Source organism: Solanum lycopersicum, chromosome 9, assembly GCF_036512215.1.
Source record: "Solanum lycopersicum chromosome 9, SLM_r2.1".
NCBI classification, from domain to species: domain Eukaryota; kingdom Viridiplantae; phylum Streptophyta; class Magnoliopsida; order Solanales; family Solanaceae; genus Solanum; species Solanum lycopersicum.
This window is the reverse complement of record NC_090808.1, coordinates 27,200,788-27,224,527: the sequence shown is the minus strand read 5'-3', so window position 1 is coordinate 27,224,527 and position 23,740 is coordinate 27,200,788. Positions and strand designations below refer to the sequence as shown.

Here is a 23,740-nt window from a genome sequence, read left to right as displayed (position 1 = left end):
ATTCCTTTTTCTTGCACTTTGGAATCTTTAAAACATGCTTAACATAGTGTCAATCAAAACATACATAACATATGGAGAACATGCAATTCATACTTTAATGCAAGACTCCTATCATGAACAAGCTTCTAGGAACTCATTAGTTTCAAGCTCAAGTATGAATAGAAGGACAAGATTGAAATATCTACAACTCTACTAGTCACATCACCATCCCCCACTTAGGAAAAACCAATTAAGAGAAACTTAACCCAACCATAAGGGGATCTTAGCTTATCAGCCTTCATCATCATCACTTAAAAGTGATTACCAACCTAAAAAGAATTACAACACAGGAACACCAAAGGGCCTCCTAAACCTTATCAGCTAGGCAAATTATCCCCAATCATCAAGTTAGGTCATACTACCCAACCACATAAGGGTTTCAACAATACCATAAGCCACCAAGGGTCATCACAACCTTTAGGGAAACAATAGAAAAAACCTAGCCATAAGGACTCTTTCTTTTCTTTGAACATTACTATAAGGTAACTTCTAGGTCAATTCAACCCACATAATCACCCTACAAGGTAAGAATACTACCCTCACTTGTAAGATCAAGCCTATACAAAAGGCTCCAATCCAAACAACGCAACTACGAAGAACCACACATATACAAAGGGAAATGTTTGAACCATTACGCATATATAAGGCAACAATGAACTATTAAACACAAATACATAGGCAACATGCATTGTTGGCCATTAACCACACTTCTTCAAAGCATTTCAAGTCTAAACCATATTATAAGGCTACCATCATGTGAAATCATAGAGCAACTTAGAATCCAAAAAGGAAGCTCAATTCGAGTATAACAACTTATTTTGATAATTTATAACCTTATCATAACATAAATCATCACATAACATGTCATATATCATAAATCATCACATAACATGTCATATCTCATAAATCATATATATGGCCACATCAACAAAGCATGCAAAAATTCACATTCACACATACTCATCAAACCAAAAAACCAAGATAAACATCAAACCCACCTTTTATCCCTCAAGCATAGAGGTACCATCTCATCCAAGCAATCATATCTAAAACACCACCAGGCAAGAAATTATAAGAGAGATCTTATAGAGTTACGTTCTATAGCATGACACGAGAATGATGAAAAAGGAAACTCTATAGTCCTATAGCCTCTCGCTAATGGATGTGTTGAGACTCACCACCAATGAATGAGACTCTACTAGACGTGGCAATAAAAGACTTTTAGAACCTAAAACCACTCTTATAATCTCGTTCATTGATATCACATTTGTCACGACCGAGGAGCATCCTTTAGAAGTAACATGGCGTAATTGACCTCTCGGAGGTCTTATACAAGCTCATAGTTATCATTCATAGCATTTTCATAGGTAAATTTAGCGGAAAATTTAAACATTTCATAGCACATCATATGCTAGAACATCACTTACAAAACACACACACACACACACACACACACACACACACACACACACATATATATATATATAATATCATATTTACATATTTAGACTCTAAATCTCTTTTCCATCTTAGACTTAACATCATTAGAGTACATTAGGGACATGACCCTTACAACATAAATCATAAGTACATTTATAACTAAACTCTAAAGTAAGATAGACTAGGAAATCCTTGAACTAAAGGATTCCTTTCCTTGAGCTTGGGAATCACATTTCAAGCCCTTTCACTTTAAAGACATCCATATAAGCATTCATAACCTACATTTTGTATAAAAAGGTATATAAGAATAAATTTAGTACAAGAATACATTAAGTATTGCAACCATGCAAAAAAATGCATTTAAAAGGGACATTTTACTTAAAACCATGCATCATGCCTTTTTATGAAAACTTCATAAAACTTTTATATAATAAGCATTATTCAATCCACATGCTTAATATAGGCATATTCAATGGTCAAACATCATAACCATAGCCTTAACCGACACTTTACATGCATAGTAGTAGACATTAGTGCATATGAGAATAACCTTTCATTAGACACCATGAACCTATACTACTTGTACGCGTCAATGCACTTTCGATCATAGACCACAGAACACATACTAGCATAGGAGACAAGCGAACTTCAATACTTGCATTGAAGACTCCTAACCATAGATAATCACACATTCATATAGAGGTACATAGTAAAGGGGTTATTAACCTTATAAATCATCAATGGAAGCACCTAAACCAACCCTAACAAGTTCATTCAATTTTAGAATACACCATCCATGCTTAGAACATGATACTAGATTGAGAACTAGGCATAAGCTTGAAATAGTGTAATCGTCATAATCACACACTCATATATCATCAATTTGCCTTCCATAATATAATCCGTAGATATATAGATTGACATGAAGTAAACACCACCACCATAAGTGGACCATACCACACAATGTCATACAAGGCCAATACAACTAGTCATTTCATAAAAAGTAGAGGAATAGAGTAGATCTTACAAATTTATCAACCTTTGATCATCATTGATAAATAATCACAATCCATAAATATTACCATTCTAGTCCACTAGCTAATTGTATCTTAACATGGACGAAATCATGCAAAAACCTCAACAAGATCATAATACTAACATGTACACTACATCACCAATTCAATAGAGAGTAGAGAAACAAAGATCACTTACCAATCTCCCTTGCTTTGATCCTCAATGATTAACACACAATTAATTAATAATATAAATATAATGCAGTATCCAAAGAGATTATAACCTAACAAAATCCTACTTCAAATTGCCATAGAATTGAGATCACATTGAAACTACATTAGCAATCTATACAAGATAGAAGAACATAAGTCCATACTACATACTTGTCAACACTTGATCCACATTGGATCCATTACCTCTAATTCATTATCAATATTTCATAATAGGCAATAGATATAAGCAATTCAACATGCTAGATTCGCCAATCAATTATCATATACTCAAGATCACAATGCCCATAACATAGGCTACTTTGAGAATCGGAAGGCACATGGGTTCATCATGTATTTAAATTGAATTCTACTTTGAAATTAGTACATTAGCATCAATTCATAATAGACAAACCTTTGAAAACATTTTGAGAAAGAACCCATTGCTAGATTGAAAGATATAGAGTTTGATGATGAATTTTCTTTGAAAACATTGAAAGGAACTCTCCAGATGAAAGGTTATCTAGATATCACGGATCAACATACCTTTATTAGATGAATAAAACACGAAAACTTGATGAAGAACCCATGGGAATCCAAGCTCCAAGTTGTTCTTGAGCTTCATCTCCAATGGAGGCTACAAGAGAGGATATTTTTTGAGAGGGAAGTCTAATTTTGAATCCCTGATTGGGATTGTGGTTTTAATGTTTTAACCAACTTAATATACCCAAAAATAACCAAATAAAACGCCTATGGTAAGGCTATGACGTGGGGTGAATTTCCCATTCACCCCTTCACTTAATAGTACGCCTGGAAGCATAACACATGTTGCATCGACAGACCCATTGAAGCCCAGTATGTCCAACAACGGAGTGTACTACTGGACGTCATTTGGATCTGAGGCTTGTTAAAAGGCTTGATCCTTCACCAGGATAAGTTCCGAACACCCACAATATACGGGGCATTGGTGCAATGACGATGTGTTATTTGGGCTCATCGATTGACACTGCCAAGACAATGTCTCAACAACCTTTGGGTCCTCATTGATGGCCTCTTGCTGGACCTTTTGGGACTCATATAAAGATGTTTTCCAACATAAATACACACCTTAACATGTTAAAGACCTTCCATACCAGTTTGAGCATCAAAAAAAATACTCTCAACACATCCAAATAGGCTAGGCACGCTCAAGTCACACATGCACGTCTCAAGGGCTAACTTTCGAACGTCTAGGACGTACTTAGACATTTGACTTCCAAATGAATTTAAATCAATTATACATCCTTTCAAACACTTTATAAACATTTTAAAAATATTATTAGGAACATTATAGACTCTAGACACCCTATCTCATTTTGGGGGTCTTACAAATGATATGAAGATAGATATAGCAAATTTTGTGGCTATGTGTCCTAATTATCAACATGTTAAAATAGAACATCAGAAACTATGAGGTATGACTCAAGAGACTAACATTCCTATCTAGAAGTGAAAATCTATAAACGTAGACTTCATTATAGGTTTACCTCGTACTCGAAGACAACATGATTCCATTTGGGTAATAGTAGAAAGAGTTACTAAGTCCTCTCACTTCTTGGCTATCTAGACTACAATTTCAGCGTATTCAGCGGAGGACTACGCTAAACTCTACATTAATAAGATAGTCAGGTTGCATGGGTTTCTTTGTCTATCATCTCAAATAGAGATCCACAATTTACCTCTCAATTCTGGAAATTATTTTAGAAAGGTCTAGGTACTCAAGTAAATATTAGCACAACATTTCATCCAAAGACAGTTAGTCAGGTAGAGCGTGCCATTCATACCTTAGAGGACATGTTGAGAGATAGCGTAATTGATTTCAGGGGAAAATGAGATGACCACCTACCACTTATATAGTTCACCTACAACAATAGTTACAATTTTAGTATAAGATCTCCAATTGGTTGGTTCGAAGTAAGTGAAGTAGCCTTGATTGGGAAAGATTCAGTTCATGGGGCTATCGAAAAATTTTATATCATTAAATATAGACTTAAGACACCTTAGAGTCGTCAGAAGTCTTATAAGAATGTAAGGATAAGGGACTTAGAGTTTGAAATTGATGATTGGAATTTCCTGAAAGTGTCAACTATGAAGGGATGATGAGATTTAGCAAAAAAGGAAAGCTCAGTTCAAGATATGTAGGTCCTTATAAGATTCTAATAAGGGTAGGTAAAGTGGATTATTAGTTAGAGTTGCTAGCAGAACTAGCAGCGGTTCATCCAGTCTTTCACATTTCCTTCTTAAAAAAATGTATGAGTGATCCAACATAGATAGTGCCATTAAAGAGTGTAGTCGTGAAAATAGCCTCACCTATAAAGATGAACCAATTGAGTTCCTTGATTGTTTAATTCTTAGGTTGAGAAATAAAGAAGTCACTTCAGTGACGATTTTGTGGAGGAGTCAGTTTGTAAAGGAGGTACTTAGGAAGCAAAAGAAGCCATGAAGGCCGAGCATCCTCATCTTTTTCCTTCCGATCTTGTTTCAGCTTGAGGTAATAGTTCCTCTCCAGTCTATAAGATTACTCTTGTGAAAATTTCGTCTTAGTATCATATTCCTTAAGTTGTTCTTACATTATTTGCATGTTCTTCGAACTTTGTCTAGTCAAAAAATAGGTTTTAGTTTTTGTGGTAGGGATTTGAGCTCCTTTCCTCCATACCCAACTAGTTTTGCCTTGATTGGAGGATGAATGTTCCAAGGGGGAGATATTGTAACACCTAGGAAATAATACATAGACTTTGCGGTTGAAAACAAAAGAAAAAGGTGAACCATAGCTCGTGAACCATTTAATAAGGTGAACCGCGCCCCGTGAACCACCTCAAAAGGTGAACCAGGATCCATCACCCTAATTATTGTTCACACACTCTAATTAGTTATGGATAATGGAGCCCCCCATGGCCCGTGAACCACCTCACAAGTTGTGGGCTGGCTCATGGAGGATAGACTGGACTCACCAAGCCTATGCATCAGACCTTGGATCTCTCTATGTGTCATGGTCTTGATGATAGGTCGCAGTGGCATCTAACCTCCTCCACCACAACACCTAGCCTAAGAGAAGAACCATAATACCCTTCATGGTCTGTGGTCTTTCACACGGGTCTTGGTAAGGCTCATGGTTGGACCACCCAGAAACCAGCAGCTAGAGGTGAATAGAACAAGACCCAGTTGACCAATCGTGGTCCTAGTGAACGTGCGTCACTGGGGATGTGGTCGACTTCCACAGATTCATAAGTGGGTCATTTTGGTCTTTTCCCTTATGCGTTGGACACCTAAACTACATCATTTATCCCCTAAACTACGTAGTTTTTTCTGTTAATTTAAGCCTGGTAACTTAATCAGAACCTACCAGACTCGATCATTCTCCTTAATTCATGAAAAACTTAGAGTAAGAAAACTAGAGACAACCGACCAAACTTTCTCCAAGAATGGAATACGTTTTCCACAGTTCCAACCATGAAATCAAAAGATTTCTTTATGAATTTTGCCACCAGGTAGGTGGTAATTCACTAATGCGTGCCTTTCATCCACCAGGTCCCTAAAATTCATTTAATTTCTCGATTCCCCATATATTTTTTAGACATAGGGTTTCTAGAACCTTAGATATGGTTGTGATTTTATTGTTATAGTGTTCTTAATCATATTATGCTTAGATGCCACTGCGACCCATCATATTAGTTTCTTGCATTAAACTCATAACCCTAGTTGTGTGGATTCATTTAGGTCATGAATTACACTAGCTAGGTTAGATAAACAAATATTCATGCCTCACATATTGAATATGTCATTATCATTACTTAAATGTCACATTCTAGTTAGCATGTCAGAATATTGAGCTATCTAGTATATTTTAGTTATGTTGTATTGTAAAAATTTCTAGGAGGATTAGTCTTAACACCAAGTTGGACTAGGGTTCAGGGTACCCATATAGTCCCAAAACTACGTGCCCCCATAGGAGTCTCTTTGTTAGGCATCAAATTTAGTGATCACGTCAATCATGTATCTTTACCCTTGGTAAGGTATATTAGGTCATCTCGATGGGGCGTATACATTGGAATCCACGCTTAGCTCACATGGTTTTATATCGGTTATTAGTATCTCCCTCACTCAGACTTTAGTGCATTTGACTAGGTTTTCAGGTTATACTTTGGTATTCAATTAGCATGTCCTATTCATGATTTATTACTTGGTCATTGCATTTAGTTTAGCTTTTTTAGCATATTATAGCATTTACCTTCATATTCAGTTATGTCATTGCTCAGTTACGCTTTGTTCAGTTTATATTTTTTTCAACTATATTTTATATCCTTCATACTCAGTACATTCCAAGTACTCATGCATACTCTGGCCTACATCCTTTAATGATGTAGGTTCAAGTACTCAACATTCAAATTAGACATAGATTGATTCCCGATCTCCATTTCAGTAGTGTCAGTGGTGAGTCCTCATACTTCAAGGACAATAGACTTGTTTTTTGAATTCAGTCTTTTATTTTATGTTTCAGTTTTTGCTAGAGTAAGCTGGGGATATGTCCCAACAACTCTAATCAGTGAGAGGCTTTTTCAAATATAATATTAGTTTCTGTTTTAAATTTGAGTTTAATCTTTCAGTGTTATTGAACTTTTAGTATATTTAATACAGGGATAATGCCCAAGTACCCCCTAACCTATGCCCAAAATCTCAGAGACACACTTATACTATACTAAGGTCCTATTACCCCCCTGAACTTATTTTATTAATAATTTTCTACCCCTTTTTAGCCTACGTGGCACTATCTTGTGGGCCCAATGATGGTTGACTTTTTTTTCAAACTATTGCCACGTAGGCTAAAAAGGGGTAGAAAATTACTTATAAAATAAGTTCAGGGGGGTAATAGGCCCTAAGTATAGTATAAGTGTGTCTCTGGGATTTCGGGCATAGGTTGAGGGGATACTTGTGCATTTTCCCTTTAATATATTCAAACTAGTATTAGGTATTCCCCACTTTCATTTAATTATTGTTTTAAGCTTTTGCATAGTATATCTATATTGTTTAGAATGCTTATGTTATGCCAACTTCAAGGTTATCTTGGGGTCACTCGTAATCCTAGGTTCTGTGTTTACGTCAAGGGAGTAACCTCAGGGCATGACAACAAATATTAAATAATTTTCATTTAAAATAAACACACTTAATTATTATAGATGTTAATTAGATAAGTAAAATAATTATTTCAAATTTAGAGGCTAATAATGATAAAATTATATAAATAATAATAATAACTTAATAATTTATAAATATTAAATGTATATGAAAATTTAAACATGTAACAAAATCAGTTTTAAAATACATATTTAATCACATAACAATTCAAAATGGGTTATACGTCGAAGGATGAATTGATGGGCAAAGACGTTGAATGATTAGCTAATTTTTTCGACTACTAGATGATGTTAGTGTAGCCAGATGGAATGATATGGGATTATGAAAATGGTAGGTCCGATACTTTATTTTCAAGTCACCTACATATCTCTAGTTTTACAAAAATTAGGTCGTGTTTAGTTCTAGATTTAGGAACAGACTAAGCTCCTTAAAGAAAATAATGGCATGAGACTTGAATATAAGAAATAACAACTTAAATATAAGATGGTATTAGAAGTGATAGAATGAATGTTATGAGAGAAAAAGATCATATGAGTAGTGTGAAAAGATGTGAAGTCCTTTATTGCGATAGATATATAAGTATATAAGACATATTTGGAAGTGTAAAACCCCGGAAACTAGTAGATAAACTAGGGATAAGGGTAGGGCAACAATCCAAGGGTGAGGGCAAGAGCCAAGGGAAAGGGCCAAGGCCACTCAAGTTCCCTATGCACTGTCCACCTTTCCATGAGAGCCTTCACGACTTGTGTTGATCACCACATCCTGTGGGACCACCTGTGATGGTGAGGAAGTAGCTCCCTAAGGATTCCCCGAGTTTCCCTCCACCACACGAGACACTTCTCAACTCGTAAAGACTTACACGACTCATAGGAGGGGTCATGGAGATAACTTAGTTTTTAGGGGTTAAGGGGAGGTTTCCTAGCTACTGGATCATGACTACGAGAGGCACCACGACTCGTGGAGTTTCACGTGAAGGTCTTTGCAATAGAATTATATTTTAGGAACAACTTCAATTGATCATATCTATTAGCTCAAAATGAATTAGGTGAGCCATGACCTATAAAATTAAAGGTATCCAAGTCTTCTTTCCAACGCCACTAAGTTAGCCTAATTTCCATCTCAAAATAAAAGTTTATGCCCACAATAGTGAAGAATTATCAGACTAAAATTCACCACGACTCATTTGATGGGACGTGGTGATGATGAAGACCCGTTTCGGCCTCTATCATTCCATTTCAACATTTTCTAGTCAATGCACTTATTGTATCTTTTCCCAAATTTTTAACTCAAAGCTATGTTGGTTTTCCCAAGCCTAGGACCTCTATATAAATTATTCTAACCCCAAACCTCACCCAATTAAGTCGTTTATTCCAAAACCCAAAATAATTTCCAAAGTACATGCTCTCCAAAATATTTCTCTCCATAAATTTGAAGAATAAGAAGAATAAGAAGAATGAGATGGAGATTTAAGCTAGGTTTCAAGAGCAAGCTTTTGTACATTAATTATTTGGTCTTTGATAGTAAGGTATGATAGTTTTCATCCATGGAATCCCTTCGAAATCTCAATTTCAAAAGTGATAGAAATCCCTAATTGTTAGGGTTTGATTCAAAATTCATGGGTCCCTTTCAAACTGGATTCTAATGGTTGAATTATGTTATATTAAGCATGAATTGATAATCTCATATAGGTTTTATGATATATCCCCAAAAATCCATAAATTTCTATATTTTCCAATTATGATGATGTAATGTGGGTTTTGATTATGAAAGAAGCTTTTCATGAAATCAAGCATGAATTGCTGAATTACAATGATTTTATGATGTTTCCTCGTGAACCCATGAAATTTTCATATTTCTCAATTGTGATCTTATGATGTGGGTCTTTTTTGATGAAAGAGAATGTTATGAATTTATGCATGAAGTGACAGAATCACATGAATAATGATGATATCCATGCATAATGTTTTAATTCTAGATGTGTTGATTGAAAGTAACCTTTGAACCTTGAAAGGGCAAAGTAAGAGATTATACATATTTTATGAAATCTATGCAAATGATTTAAGAATACTTTGAGAGTGAAGTGTCAATGATTACTGTATTGTCGTTGTGTTGATTGAAATTTTATTCTCATGAACACATATGAACATGATGTGAAATGTTTACTCACATAATGAAGATTCTTCATTGAAATGCTTTCTCACCCAAATGTAATACTTACATGTAGACATGAACGGTGAAAGGTTTTCTCACACGTGATCTAAGAGCTATACATACATTAATGAAACATGAGTTAAGTCAAGACTTAATAAGTACTCCGTGGGAGTAGTGCCTAGCACTGAGTGAATATTGATTTGATATGGGATCCCTCACATTAGTTGAGGCTGGGTTTCTAAAAGAAAGCTCTTCAGATGGAAGACCACACTTCAGTCAAAGCCAGGTTTCTAGAAACAATACCCTTATCCCATAAACTACGTGCCCCCATAGGATATTTAGCTAGTGGATCCACCTAATATAACAATTCATGGTTCTACCGTCGGCAAATAGGACAACCCTTTTCGGTGTGGGTAACACCGGGTGATCATGTTACAACTCACATTGTCTCATGTATATTAGGATTATTACCGTACAAGAACATGAATAATTAACTATGTTTACTCAAGAATCTTTGTATATGACTTCAATGGTTTTTTAGCATTTTGTATGGGCATCCCAATTTTATTCAATACTGTAATAGATGGATATGTTGAGACAAATTGTCTAGACTTCCGCTTTCTTTTATGAAAATTTTTTAGACTTGAAATGTGCTTTTTTCTTATTATTCTATTTTCTTATGTTATAAGGACTAAGTGGTTTGTATTAAGTCTTTAGAGATTCTATACGCCATGTTACATCTTGGATCATGACAAACTTGGTAATTTGAGTACAAGGTTTAGAACGATCCTAGGATGATGTCTCGTAAGCCACATCTAGTAGAGTATACTTCTTGAGTGTGAAGCACACCATAGTTATGAATGAGAGAATATAAGATGTTAAGGAAAATTCCACTTCTTTTATTACTCTTAAGTCGTGCGATAAGAATTTAACACTATAAGGTCTTTCTCCTAATTCATACCCAGTGGTCTAGAGGACATGACTACAGAAGGAGCTTTCACTAGTGAAATTAAGGGAGACAATGTTATAACATAAGCAGAAGTTGACCTTGTTTGCAATCGACTAGTCTATGCAAACCCGGATCTTTTGACATGACTAAATAAAGTGAATAGGGCATATATAAAAGTTAAATGTAAAATAATTTATAAACATGATGTGATTTTCCATTTAGACAATGGTATTTTTCTTAACACGGTATGGATGACGTCTTAGTCTATGACATCTTAGGGACATAATACACTAGAATTTAATTCTTAGCTCATGGTATGACGTCCCCAAGCCATGTAAGATGATTTCTTTAGACCATGACACCTTCAGAATATGATTAGTAGAAATTAAATTCATAGACCATGAGATGACATCTTTACACCATGAAATGTTGCCTTTAAACTATGACGTCTTCAAGATATTAAATGATAATTACAGCTAATACAAACAAGATAATTTATTAGTCAAATATAGTAGCCAACATAATTTAGAAGGAAAATATATAGGCTATGGTAAGCAACACATTTTAGTAGGCAAATATAATATGTTTGATGAAATGTAAAAGGCATAAATATATTAGGCTCAATAGTAGGTGTCACACCCCGAGCTACCCCTGAGACGCGGACACGTAACCTAGGACCACAAGTGGATAACCCTGCTAGCATGATGATGAGCATACTAAAGATAATAAACTTATGCGGAAGCTAAATCATAATCAAATCTTAAAAGATTGGGAATACCCATATTCTATAACTGAGATATTTGAAAAAAATGAGTTTAATACAAAGGAAATATTAACTAAATACTAAGCTGAATCTAACTATGTCTGAAATAAGCCTTTAAACTAGACTAGAAATATTGGGACAAGCCTCCAGCTAAATCTAGCAAAAATTGAAACTAAATGACTAAAGAATGAAATGACACTCATGACTGTTGTCCTCGAAGAATGAGGACTCACCATTGAATCGGCTGAACAGGAGATCAAAAATCAATCTATGCATGATCTAAATGTTGAGAACCAAATCCTACATCACGAGAAGATGTAGCACACGTATGCGTCAGTATTTGAAAGGTACTGAGCATGTAGGATAGAGTAAAGCTGAAATAAAACATAATTGAACAAGCATAAAAGCAAGTATAATAATTTGACATGATAAACTGAATTATGAGATAACTGGATGCGATGACCAATTTATAACATGCTGAAACTAAATACTGAATAAACTGATAAATGGTCAATGCAGAGAGTCTGAATGAACTGTGGGAGCTACTAATAACCGATAATAAAACCACAAGAGCTAAATGTGTAGTATGATGTATACGCCCCATTGAGAGAACCCAATATACCCTGACAAAGGTATAAAGGTTTGATAGCGTGATCACTTAACTGATTGCCCACAAAAAGGAGTTACAACTTACTTGACTAATAGTTCTTGGACTATTTGGGTTCCTCGTCCAGCTCGATATTATGCTACTCCCAATGAATTTCTGTAAATTTAATGTTTATGTCTTAATATCTGTAAATAGTGGATAGCTCAAAACTGAATATGCAAACTGAGAATACAATAATTAGTTTTGTAATTATGCATTTTATAACTGAGGTATGTATATCTGAAGTGGCTGAAATATCTAATCTAGCATGTGTAATTCAAGAACTAAAGTAATACATAGCTAAGGTTTTGAAATTCATGCGATAATTTGAGTAATAACATGATAATCTGATTTGGAAAATATATTTAACTAAATCATGAAAATCTATCAAAGTTCTAGAAACCCTAGGTTTAATCATGATAAGAAAATCAAGAATGTCACTTAAAACTAGGGATCCAATGGGTGAAAGGAACCCACTAGTGAAATCATACATACATGGTGATGAAATCCATGGAAAAATACTTAAGTTTCGAGGCTGGAACTAGTGGAGCTTGTGGCGTTCTTGAACTAAGGTTCTTGAGCTTTTTCTCTTCTCTTGCTTCTAATTTTCTAAGTTTGATTTAATGATTTGACGTCGATACGTTTTAATTATGTTTTTAGGCTTTAATATGATGATTTAGGGTCAAAACGACGTAACTTAGGGTTTAAACAGAGTGGGAAAGGTCCAAAAGACCATTGGGAAAGCTGCTGTCGGGACAAACGATGGCCAGGACTGACGGTACGTTGTCTGCCTAACGCCCCATCGTTGGGTCCGTCATCAGGGCCTGTTCAACAGACCTTTACTAAAACGGGCATAACTTTTTACTTGGAGGTCTGATTTTATCAAGGTTGGTGGCTATGGAAAGATAATTAAACTATCTATCTGTGGGAATGTAGTGGGACAACTAATTCATTTTGTGATAACAATTATTATCATTTGAAGTTGACCCAACTGCATATTCCCCTTAACTGTCTAGAAATTTTCCACCTTCGGTTAGACCTACGGACCGTAGGTCCACTTACAGACCGTGCTGGTCATCTGTAGCTCTTTTAAGAAAGTGGGTGAAGGGAGTATTGATCGACCGTCACGTACTACGGACCGTCATCTAACCTACGAAGCATAAGTCCGTACGTCATCCAAGACTTAACCAATTTTTCTTGGATGAAATTTTTGGGAGTTTCTGATCCTATCGATGATTGTGTAGGACGGACTGTGGTTTAGGATACGGTCCATCGATGCCACCGTTGGTTGCGCCTGTTTTTTTTGTAAATCTAGTTTTTGGTCTATTTTGGCTATGGGTGTTACATTATCTTCCCCTTGGGAACATTCGTCCTCGAATGAAGACTAAACTAGCTAAATTAGAGGGAAAGAGCTGCAAACCCTACTACTAAACACTGAGAATGGAGTTTCTGACTGAATTGAGTTCCAAGTACATGCAATTACGTTGAAAATGCAAGTACACACTGAGGGAACATTATTATAAAAGTGAATTTATGCATGAATGAATGGAAAACTGAAGAGGAACTATTACCTCAAGCTGGAATGGAATCGGAAGGAAAGGGGTGAGGATCATTGGCTTTTATGGCTGCTTCTGCTTCCCAAGTAGCTCCCGCTACAAACTGACTCTTCCACAAGACCTTGACTGAAGCGACTTCTTTGTTTCTCAACCTTCTGACCTGATGGTCAAGATTCTCGATAAGTACATCCTCATAAGAAAGACTATCTTTCACCGCCACACTCTCTAATGGCATTACAGAGGCTGGATCACCCAGACACTTCTTCAAGAGTGAGATGTGGAAGACCGGATGCACTGCTGCTAATTCTGCTGTTAACTCTAACTCATATGCCACCTTGCTAACCCTTTTCAAGATCTTGTAAGGGCCTACATATCTTGGACTGGGCTTTCCTTCCTTTCCAAATCTCATAACCCCTTTCATAGGTGAGACCTTCAGAAAAACCCAATCATCATTTTGGAAATCTCGTTTCCTTCTCCTTACATCTGCATAAGACTTATGACGACTTTGGGTTGTCTTTAGTCTATCTCTAATGAGTTGCACTTTCTCCATAGCATAAAGGACAAAATATAGCCCTATCAAAGTTGCTTTACCTACTTCAAACCAACCAACAGGAGATCTACATATACACTCATATAAAGCCTCATAAGGGGCCATCTGAATGTTGGAATGGTAGATATTATTGTAGGCAAACTCAATAAAAGGAAGGTGATCATCCCAGCTACCTTTGAAATTGATCACACAAGCTCTCAAGATATCCTCTAAGGTCTGAATGGTACGTCTGCCTACCCATCCGTCTATGGATGAAATGTTGTACTAAGGTTAACTTGAGTACCAAGACCGTTGTGAAATGACTTCAAGAAATGAGAGGGAAATTGAGAACCTCTATCTGAGATGATAGACAAAGAAACCCCATGCACTCTCAGAATTTCAGTAATGTAAAGCTTGACATAGTCCTCTGCCAAATCTATAGTCTTGACCGCCAAAAAGCGAGAAGACTTAGTAATCCTATCAACTATCACTCAAATGGAGCCACGTTGTCTGCGAGTATGCGGTAAATATGTGATGAAGGACATATTGATCACATCCCACTTCCAAGTAGGAATATCTATCTCTTGAGTCATACCCCTTGGTTTTTGATGTTCTACCTTGACTTGCTGGCAATTGGCGCACTTACTCACAAAGTCTGCTATATCCCTCTTCATGCCATTCCACCAATAGACTTCCCGTAGATCGTGGTACATCTTAGTGGAACCTGGATGAATAGAATACCAAGAGTTATGGGCTGCTGCAAGAATATGTTTTCTAAACTCGCCCACATCGGGAACACACAATCTACCCTGGTAGCAAAGTACATCATCTCCTCCTGGGAGAAAACCTCCACTATCTGATAATGAACTACACCCTTAAGTTCAAGCAAGATTGGATCACTGTCTTGCTTTTCCTTAACCTCCACTACCAAAGACGATTCTTCCCCATTCTAAACTGTTACACTATTGTCAGATATGCTCATAAGGCAAACTTCCAAGCGATAAATCCTATGAACATCCTTCACTAGCTCCATCTTTTCGTCCTCAACATGGGCTACACTACCCATAGATAATCTACTAAAAGCATCTTTTACTACATTAGCCTTACCCGAATGATAATGCACACTCAGATTCCTTAAGGAACTCAAGCCTTGTCCTCTGGCAAAGATTCAACTCCTTCTGGGTGAACACATACTGAAGGCTCTTATGGCCAGTGAACACATCTACATGAACACCATACAAGTAGTGTCTCCATATATTGAGTGCAAACACCAGTGCTGCAAGCTCTAGGTCATGAGCGGGATAGTTATTCTCATGAACCTTAAATTGTAGAGGCATAAGTTATCACCTTACCTCACTGCATCAACACATAACCTAGGCCAACTCCGGATGAATCACAATAGATCACATAACCATTTTAACCCTATGGTAGAGTCAAGATAGGAGTTGTAGTCAATCTAGTTTTCAATTCTAAGAAGCTTTTCTCACAATCATCTGACTACAATTGTAACTTGACCATCTTATGAGTCAACTTAGTCAATGGTGAGGCTATGGATGAAAATTCTTCCACGAACCTTCTGTAGTAACCTACTAGACCTAAGAAACTTCTGAGATCTGTAGCAGAGGTAAGTCTGGTCCACCTTTTCACTACTTCTATCTTCTGTTAATCCACTCGGATCCCTTAACTTGATACAATGTGACCAAGAAAAGCAACTAATTTCAACCAAAACTCACATTTGCTGAACTTAGAAAATAATTGGCGATCTTTGAGAGTCTACAGAACAACTCTCAAATGACTTGCATGTTCTTCCTCACTCCAAGAGTAAATGAGGATATCATCAATGAAGACGATAACAAACAAGTCTAAATACTATTTCAACACTCTGTTCATCAAATCCATTAAAGTTGCAGGAGCATTGGTTAGTCCAAATGACATAACTATAAATTCATAATGATCATACTGAGTTGTGAAGGCTATTTTCGGAATGTCACTATCTTTGACTCTGAGCTGATGATAACCCGATCTGAGGTCTATCTTTGAGAAATGACTAGCACCCTGAAGTTGGTCAAACAAGTCATCAATCCACGGGATGGGATACTTATTCTTGATTGTGACCTTGTTCAACTGTCTATGGTCAACGCATATTCTGAGAGAACCATTTTTCTTCTTTATGAATAATACTGGTGCACCCCATGGTGTAATACTAGGTTTGATGAAACCCTTATCTAAAAGGTCTTTCAACTACTCTTTCAATTCCTTAAGCTCTCATGGATCCATTTTGTAATGAGGAATATAAATAGGCTAGGTATCTGGAAGGTTATCGATTCCAAAGACAATTTTGCCTTTCAAGAGGAACTCCGGGAAGATCTTATGGAAATACATCTGTAATCTCACAAACTACTAGAATAGACTCAAGAGTTCGGGTTTCAAGGATAGAATCCTTAACCCGAACTAGATGATAGATATAACCCTTAGATATCATTTTTCATTCCTTGAGGTAAGAAATAAATCGACTCATAGGCGCTAAGTTACTACCCTTCCATTCTAAGATTGGTTCGTTTTAAAACTGAAAAGAACAATTCTAGTACTACAATCGACTAAGGCATAACATGAGTGTAACCAATCAATGCCTAGAATGAAATCGAAGTCTACCATTTCTAACTCTATTAGATCTACTAAGGTGACTTTCTGAGAGACTGTGACAGAGCAATTTTTGTATACCCATCTAGCTATAATTGGTTTACCGAATATAGTAGAGACTGTCACGACCCAAACTTTTGCAAGTCGTGATGGCACCTATGTTCCCAACCAATAGGTAAGCCAACCCAACATATTAACCCGACTAACCAACAAATGAGTAAAAAGACCAACGCTTAGCAAGAATCTCCAATATGAGTTCCTTATAAGTACGAAATGCGGAAGATAAAATATATCACCCCAAGAATTGGTGTCTTAAGTACAAGAGCTTCTAAAATTCGAAGCAAGTCTGAAACTAAATGACAAATCTAACATAAGGGATATCCTGTTTGAATACTAATAAAAGAATAAATAAAAGATAGAGGGAGGTGTGGGCCACGGAATAGCCAAGTAGCTCACCACAACTCCAAGAACTTCAAGCCGGACTCAATTTGCTCTACGAGATGTGCTCCTACTCGGAATCGAATCTGCACCACAAAGAGTGCAACAAGCGTAGTATGAGTACGAAACCACGTGTACCCAGTATGTCTCATTGACCGACAACGAAGAAGTAGTGACGGGAGTTATATAAGAAAATAAATTCTTAGATTGTACAAGTATATATATATATATATATATATATATTACACTTACTATTTAAGTTTCATCAATAAAGGAAATCAACATTTAATATTTTCCAAACACCAAACGAAACATATAGTCATCAAGAATGAATGATGGGATGAAATGCAATGCAATATGATGCCATGTAATGATATGTCTCAGAAAACCCAGTACTCACTCAACCGTATATACATGATACTCCTCGGAAATACATCGAGAGTTCATGACCCATGGGGGACTCGCGAGGTCCATATACCAACACGGACGATCTCCACGTGTCTGTGCGGACGATCTCAACGCACTATCATAATATCAAACAATTTTCGCACGGACGGTCTCCACGTGCCCAAATTACAATCTTAACATCTCATCATCCCTAGCACGGACGATCTCCACGTGCCCAACTTATACTCAGTCTCATGTCTATGCATGTGCACAATATTATTTCAATAGAGGGGATGATGATGCATCTCAATCAATCAATATGAATATAATACATAACCACCTCAATTATCACAACTATACGGGTGAATTAAATAAAACACAATCACACAAGGAATCCAAGTCAATAATATATCAGCTAATGCCCATATGCTTTGGCATTCTCAAATTCTAATCCACATTCTATAATAGAAATTTTCCTTTTTATAACACCGGTACTCGTACCAATGCCCATCACACCATTGATACGAGACCACCACTTTTCCCCCTTACTCCATTGTCTATTTTCATTTTTAATCTTTAATTAGGAAAACGTCCTTCAACAAGTCTAAAAAGTCTTAACATACCTTAGATGCCGAACTTGTGCCACGAATCTTTTAAGATCTTTCCTTTCCTTTTCGCAAGGTTTCAGAACGTTCCCAATCTACCAATTTTGCAATATTCGTAAGTAAGCAATTTTTGTAGACATTCAAATTATTATATGTCTATCATAGACGCTAAGACTCACTCATATTTTCAACCAAACTCCAAATCTTGATACATATTGGTATGACAAATTTTTCAAAATTGCTAAATTTCAAGTCAAGAACTTAACTTTAATCCCTCCAACAAGGTTGAATCATATAATATACACCTAATAATTAATTACCCATCTCAATCTATTAAAAACTAGTATCTTAATTTGTAAACGAATACCGTAAGAACAAATGCCCACCCATTGGAATGTGACCATTCTTTCTAACTATTCTGCAACCTGCCATTCTTTTTCTTTTTCTTTTTTTTTTCCAACTAAATACTCTTAGTCTTCGAATAGTTTAAAAATACCCCTTTTAAATTTTCAAAAGGAGTCAAACTAGTCCTAGTTCTAAAAACGACCTAGCGGGTCGTTACATCACCTACCACTTAAACAAACGTTCGTCCTCGAACGGGAAAATAAAAGAGCTAACCTGAATGATAAAAAAGATGAGGATATTTAATCCTCATGTCTGACTCTGTCTCCCATGTAGCCTCCTCCACTGGACGATGCTTCCACTGAACCTTTACTGAAGCAATCTCCTTGGACCTTAGCTTCCGAATTTGCCTATCCAAAATGGTGATCGGCTCTTCCTCAAAAGTCAAATTCTGATCAAGTAACACTGAATCCCATTGAATCACATGATCACCACCCTGATGATACTTCTTAAGCATTGAAATATGAAATACAGGATGGACACCTGACAACCCAGGTGGCAAAGCCAACGGATATGCCACCTCACCAATACGCTCCACAACCTCGAAAGGACCAATGTACCTTGGACTCAACTTGCCCTTCTTTCCAAATCTCATCACACCCTTCATGGGTGAAACCTTAAGTAAAACCCTCTCTCCAACCATAAACTCCAAATCACGAACCTTCCTATCTGCGTAACTCTTTTGCCTGCTCTGAGCCATGAGAAGTCTATCTTGGATCAACTTGACCTTGTCCAAGGACTCCCTCAACAAATCCGTACCCCATGATCTAACCTCAAATGCATCAAACAAGCCAATTGGAGATCGACATCTCCTGCCATACAGAGCCTCAAATGGTGCCATCTCAATGCTCGAGTGATAACTATTATTATAAGCAAACTCCGCTAGAGGAAAGAACTGGTCCCACTGACCACCAAAGTCAATCACACATGCCCGCAACATATCCTCAAGAACCTGAATAGTTCGCTCAGATTGACCATCAGTCTGAGGGTGAAAGGCTGTACTAAGATCCACTCGAGTGCCCAACTCTTTCTGCATAGACCGCCAGAAATGAGATGTAAATTGGGTTCCACGATCTGAAATAATAGATATAGGAACCTCATGCAAACGAACTATCTCTCGAATATAGATCTTGGCTAACTTCTCTGAGTTATAGGTAGTCTGAACTGGTAGAAAGTGTGCAGACTTAGTCAGTCGATCCACGATGACCCATATAACATCAAACTTACCCACGCTACGTGGCAACCCTACCACAAAGTCCATAGCAATGCGCTCCCACTTCCACTCAGGTATGGGCATCCTCTGAGTCATACCTCCAGGCTTTTGGTGTTCATACTTCACTTGCTGACAATTTAAACATCGAGATACAAAATCTACTATGTCCCTCTTCATACGACACCACCAATAGTGTTGCTTCAAGTCACGATACATCTTAGTAGCCCCCGGATGAATAGAGTACCTCGAACTATGAGCCTCCTCCATGATCAATCTAGTCAAATCACCTGTACGAGGAACACATATACCACCCTTAATCCTCAAAACTCCCTCACTATCAAGAATTGCAGCCTTGGCTTCTCCTTTTAAAACCTTATCCCTAATCTTACATAAATCACCATCATCAAACTGTTGAGCCCGAATCTGCTCCAACAAGGATGACCTAGCCTCCATATAAGCCAACACCTTACCAGATTTTGAAATATCAAGTCTCACAAAGCTATTGGCCAAGGATTGGACATCCCTAGCTAAAGGACGCTCGCCAACCTGTAACATGGATAGACTACCCATACTTACCGCCTTCCGACTCAAGGCATCTGCTACAACATTTGCTTTGCCTGGGTGATAAAGAATAGTCATATCGTAGTCTTTGAGAAACTCCAACCATCTCCTCTGCCTCAAATTTAGATCCCTCTGATTGAATATATACTGGAGACTACGATGATCCGTGAACACCTCACAATGCACACCATAAAGATAATGCCTCCAAATCTTTAATGCAAACACAACAGCCGCCAACTCTAAATCATGAATAGGGTAGTTCTTCTCATGAACCTTTAACTTCCTTGAAGCATAAGCTATCACCCTTCCCTTCTGCATCAACACACAACCAAGACCAATCCGAGAAGCATCACAATATACAACAAAACCCTCTCCCTCCACGGGTAGGGTCAAAATTGGAGCAGTAGTCAATAAAGTCTTGAGCTTTTGGAAACTAACCTCACATTCGTCAGACCACTGAAAAGTCACCTCCTTCTGTGTCAATCTAGTTAATGGAAATGCAATGGATGAGAAACCCTCAACAAACCGTCGATAATAACCTGCAAGGCCCTAGAAACTCCGAATCTCAGTAACTGAAGTAGGTCTGACCCAATCTCTGACCGCCTCAATCTTCTTAGGATCCACCATGATACCCTCCTTGGACACTACATGTCCCAAGAATGCTACCGAACTAAGCCAAAACTCACACTTTGAAAACTTTGCATAAAGCTTCTTCTCCTTTAGAATCCCAAGAACAATCCTCAAATGATGCTCATGTTCCTCCTTAGTGCGTGAGTATATCAATATGTCATCTATGAAGACAATAACAAAGGAATCTAAATACGGTCTGAACACTCCATTCATCAAGTCCATAAAAGCTGCTGGGGCATTAGTCAGTCCGAAGGACATCACCAAAAACTTGTAATGACCATAACGTGTTCGAAAAGCCATCTTAGGGATATCCTCCGCCCTAACCTTCAGCTGATGATAGCCAGATCTCAAGTCAATTTTGGAGAAAACTGAAGCACCCTGCAACTGATCAAATAAATCATCAATACGAGGTATCGGATACTTATTTCTGATGGTTACCTTGTTCAACTGCCGATAGTCAATACACATACGCATAGATCCCTCTTTCTTCTTCACAAATGACACTGGAGCACCCCAAGGAGATACACTTGGTCTGATAAAACCTTTGCTCAACAAATCCTGCAACTGCTCCTTCAACTCTTTCAATTCAGCCGGTGCCATACGATAAAAAGGAATAGAAATAGGCCGAGTGCCTGGCTCTACATCGATACAAAAATCAATATCACGATCTGGTGGAAGACCTGGCAAATCGGTCGGGAATACCTCTGAAAATTCACTCACCACTGGAATAGACTCAAGCATAGGAGTCTCAATACTAGTATCTCGAATATGGGCCAAGTAAGCCAAACATCCTCTCTGTACCAACTGACGAGCCTTAAGGAATGATATCACACCCTTAGAAGGATGACTAAGAGTACCTCTCCATTCTACTATAGGAATTCCAGGCATAGCTAAAGTGATGGTCTTGGCATGACAATTTAAAATTGCGTGGTAAGAAGATAACCAATCCATACCAAGAATCACATCAAAATCTATCATTTCTAAGACCTTTAGATCTGCATGAGTGTCATACCCCATCAAAGTAACAGTACATAAATGATACACTTGATCTACAACTACAGAATCCCCGACAGGAGTAGAAACACGTATGGGCAAATCAAGAGACTCACACCATATATCAAGACTAGGAGCAAAATATGTGGACACATAAGAATAAGTAGAGCCTGGATCAAATAATACAGTAGCTGGTCGATGACAAACCGGAATAATACCTGTGATACCAGCATCTGAGGCTTCAGCCTCTGGCCTACCTGGAAAAGCATAACAGTGAGAACGACTTCCATCAGATTGTGGACCTCCACGACCACCACCTCAACCAGAAGGAGAACCACCTTTACCTGAATGAGAACCACCTCTACCATTCTGTGCACCACCCCTAGCTGGAGGTTGTACAGCCCTGGAAGTCGAAACCTGAGAACCCTGATGTAAGCCACCACGTCTGGTCCTAGGGCAGTCTCTCACAAAGTGTCCCATATCACCACACTCAAAGCAACCCCTACGAGACGCCGGCTGATGAGAGGAACCGGAATGACCAGAATGCCCTCCACGAACAACAGGTCTAGAAGATGAACCCTGCAAAGTATGTACCGAGCTCGAAGAGTTATGCCCAGCGTAACCAGCCTCAGACGCTGGTATGGCAGCATGAATGGGTCTGCTGGACTGAGGGTGATAACCTCTGCCCAAGTAACCCCGACTCCTGGACGGAGCACCACCATAGTAACCTGAATAACGAGTCCTCTTGCCCTCTCGCTGCTCAAATCCCTCACGTCGAATCATCTCCAACTCCTTAGCAGCATCTACCACTTTCTGGAATGGAACACCAAAAGCAGCAACCTGAGAAACTCCTAGACGAATTGAAATAATCAGCCCCTTAACAAACCTCCTCACTCTCTCAGCCTCTGTGGGAAGTATCATCGAAGCATGCCTAGACAAGGCATGAAATTTACCCTCATACTCTGCAACTGACATACCATTTTGCTGCAAACCCTCAAACTCGGCCCTCTTGCGCTCCCTCTCACTGCGTGGAACAAATTTGGATAGAAATACCTGAGTAAACTCAGTCCAGGATAGTGGATGAGATCCAGCTGGCCTACTAGTAATATAATCCCTCCACCACTGCTTAGTAGATCCAGTCATTTGAAACGCTGTGTAGTCAACTCCATGAGACTCCACTAATCCAAGATTATGCAACCTCTCATGACAACTAACTATAAACTCATATGCATCCTCAGCTAAGTCACCAGTATAAGTAGGAGGATTCATTAGTCTGAACCTCCCAAACATCTTTTGCTCATCAAATAGTCATAGAAGGCCTGTTCACCAAAAGTGATGTCATATCTGGAAACTCCATACTATCCAAACGAGGAGCTACAGCGGCAGCTGGCTGAGTCTTGGGA

General features: G+C 37.8%; 1 protein-coding gene across 1 annotated transcript; it reads right to left on the bottom strand.

Moving 5' to 3' along the window:
• Positions 1-13,955: 13,955 nt before the first annotated feature.
• On the bottom strand, positions 13,956-19,671 carry LOC138338451 (uncharacterized). The gene is made up of 2 exons (XM_069289415.1): positions 19,157-19,671; positions 13,956-14,182 (listed from the first exon to the last, which is right to left on the bottom strand). Exons 1-2 carry the CDS (start codon positions 19,638-19,640, stop codon positions 13,956-13,958), a joined length of 711 nt encoding a protein of 236 aa, XP_069145516.1. The 5' UTR covers positions 19,641-19,671.
• Positions 19,672-23,740: the final 4,069 nt, after the last annotated feature.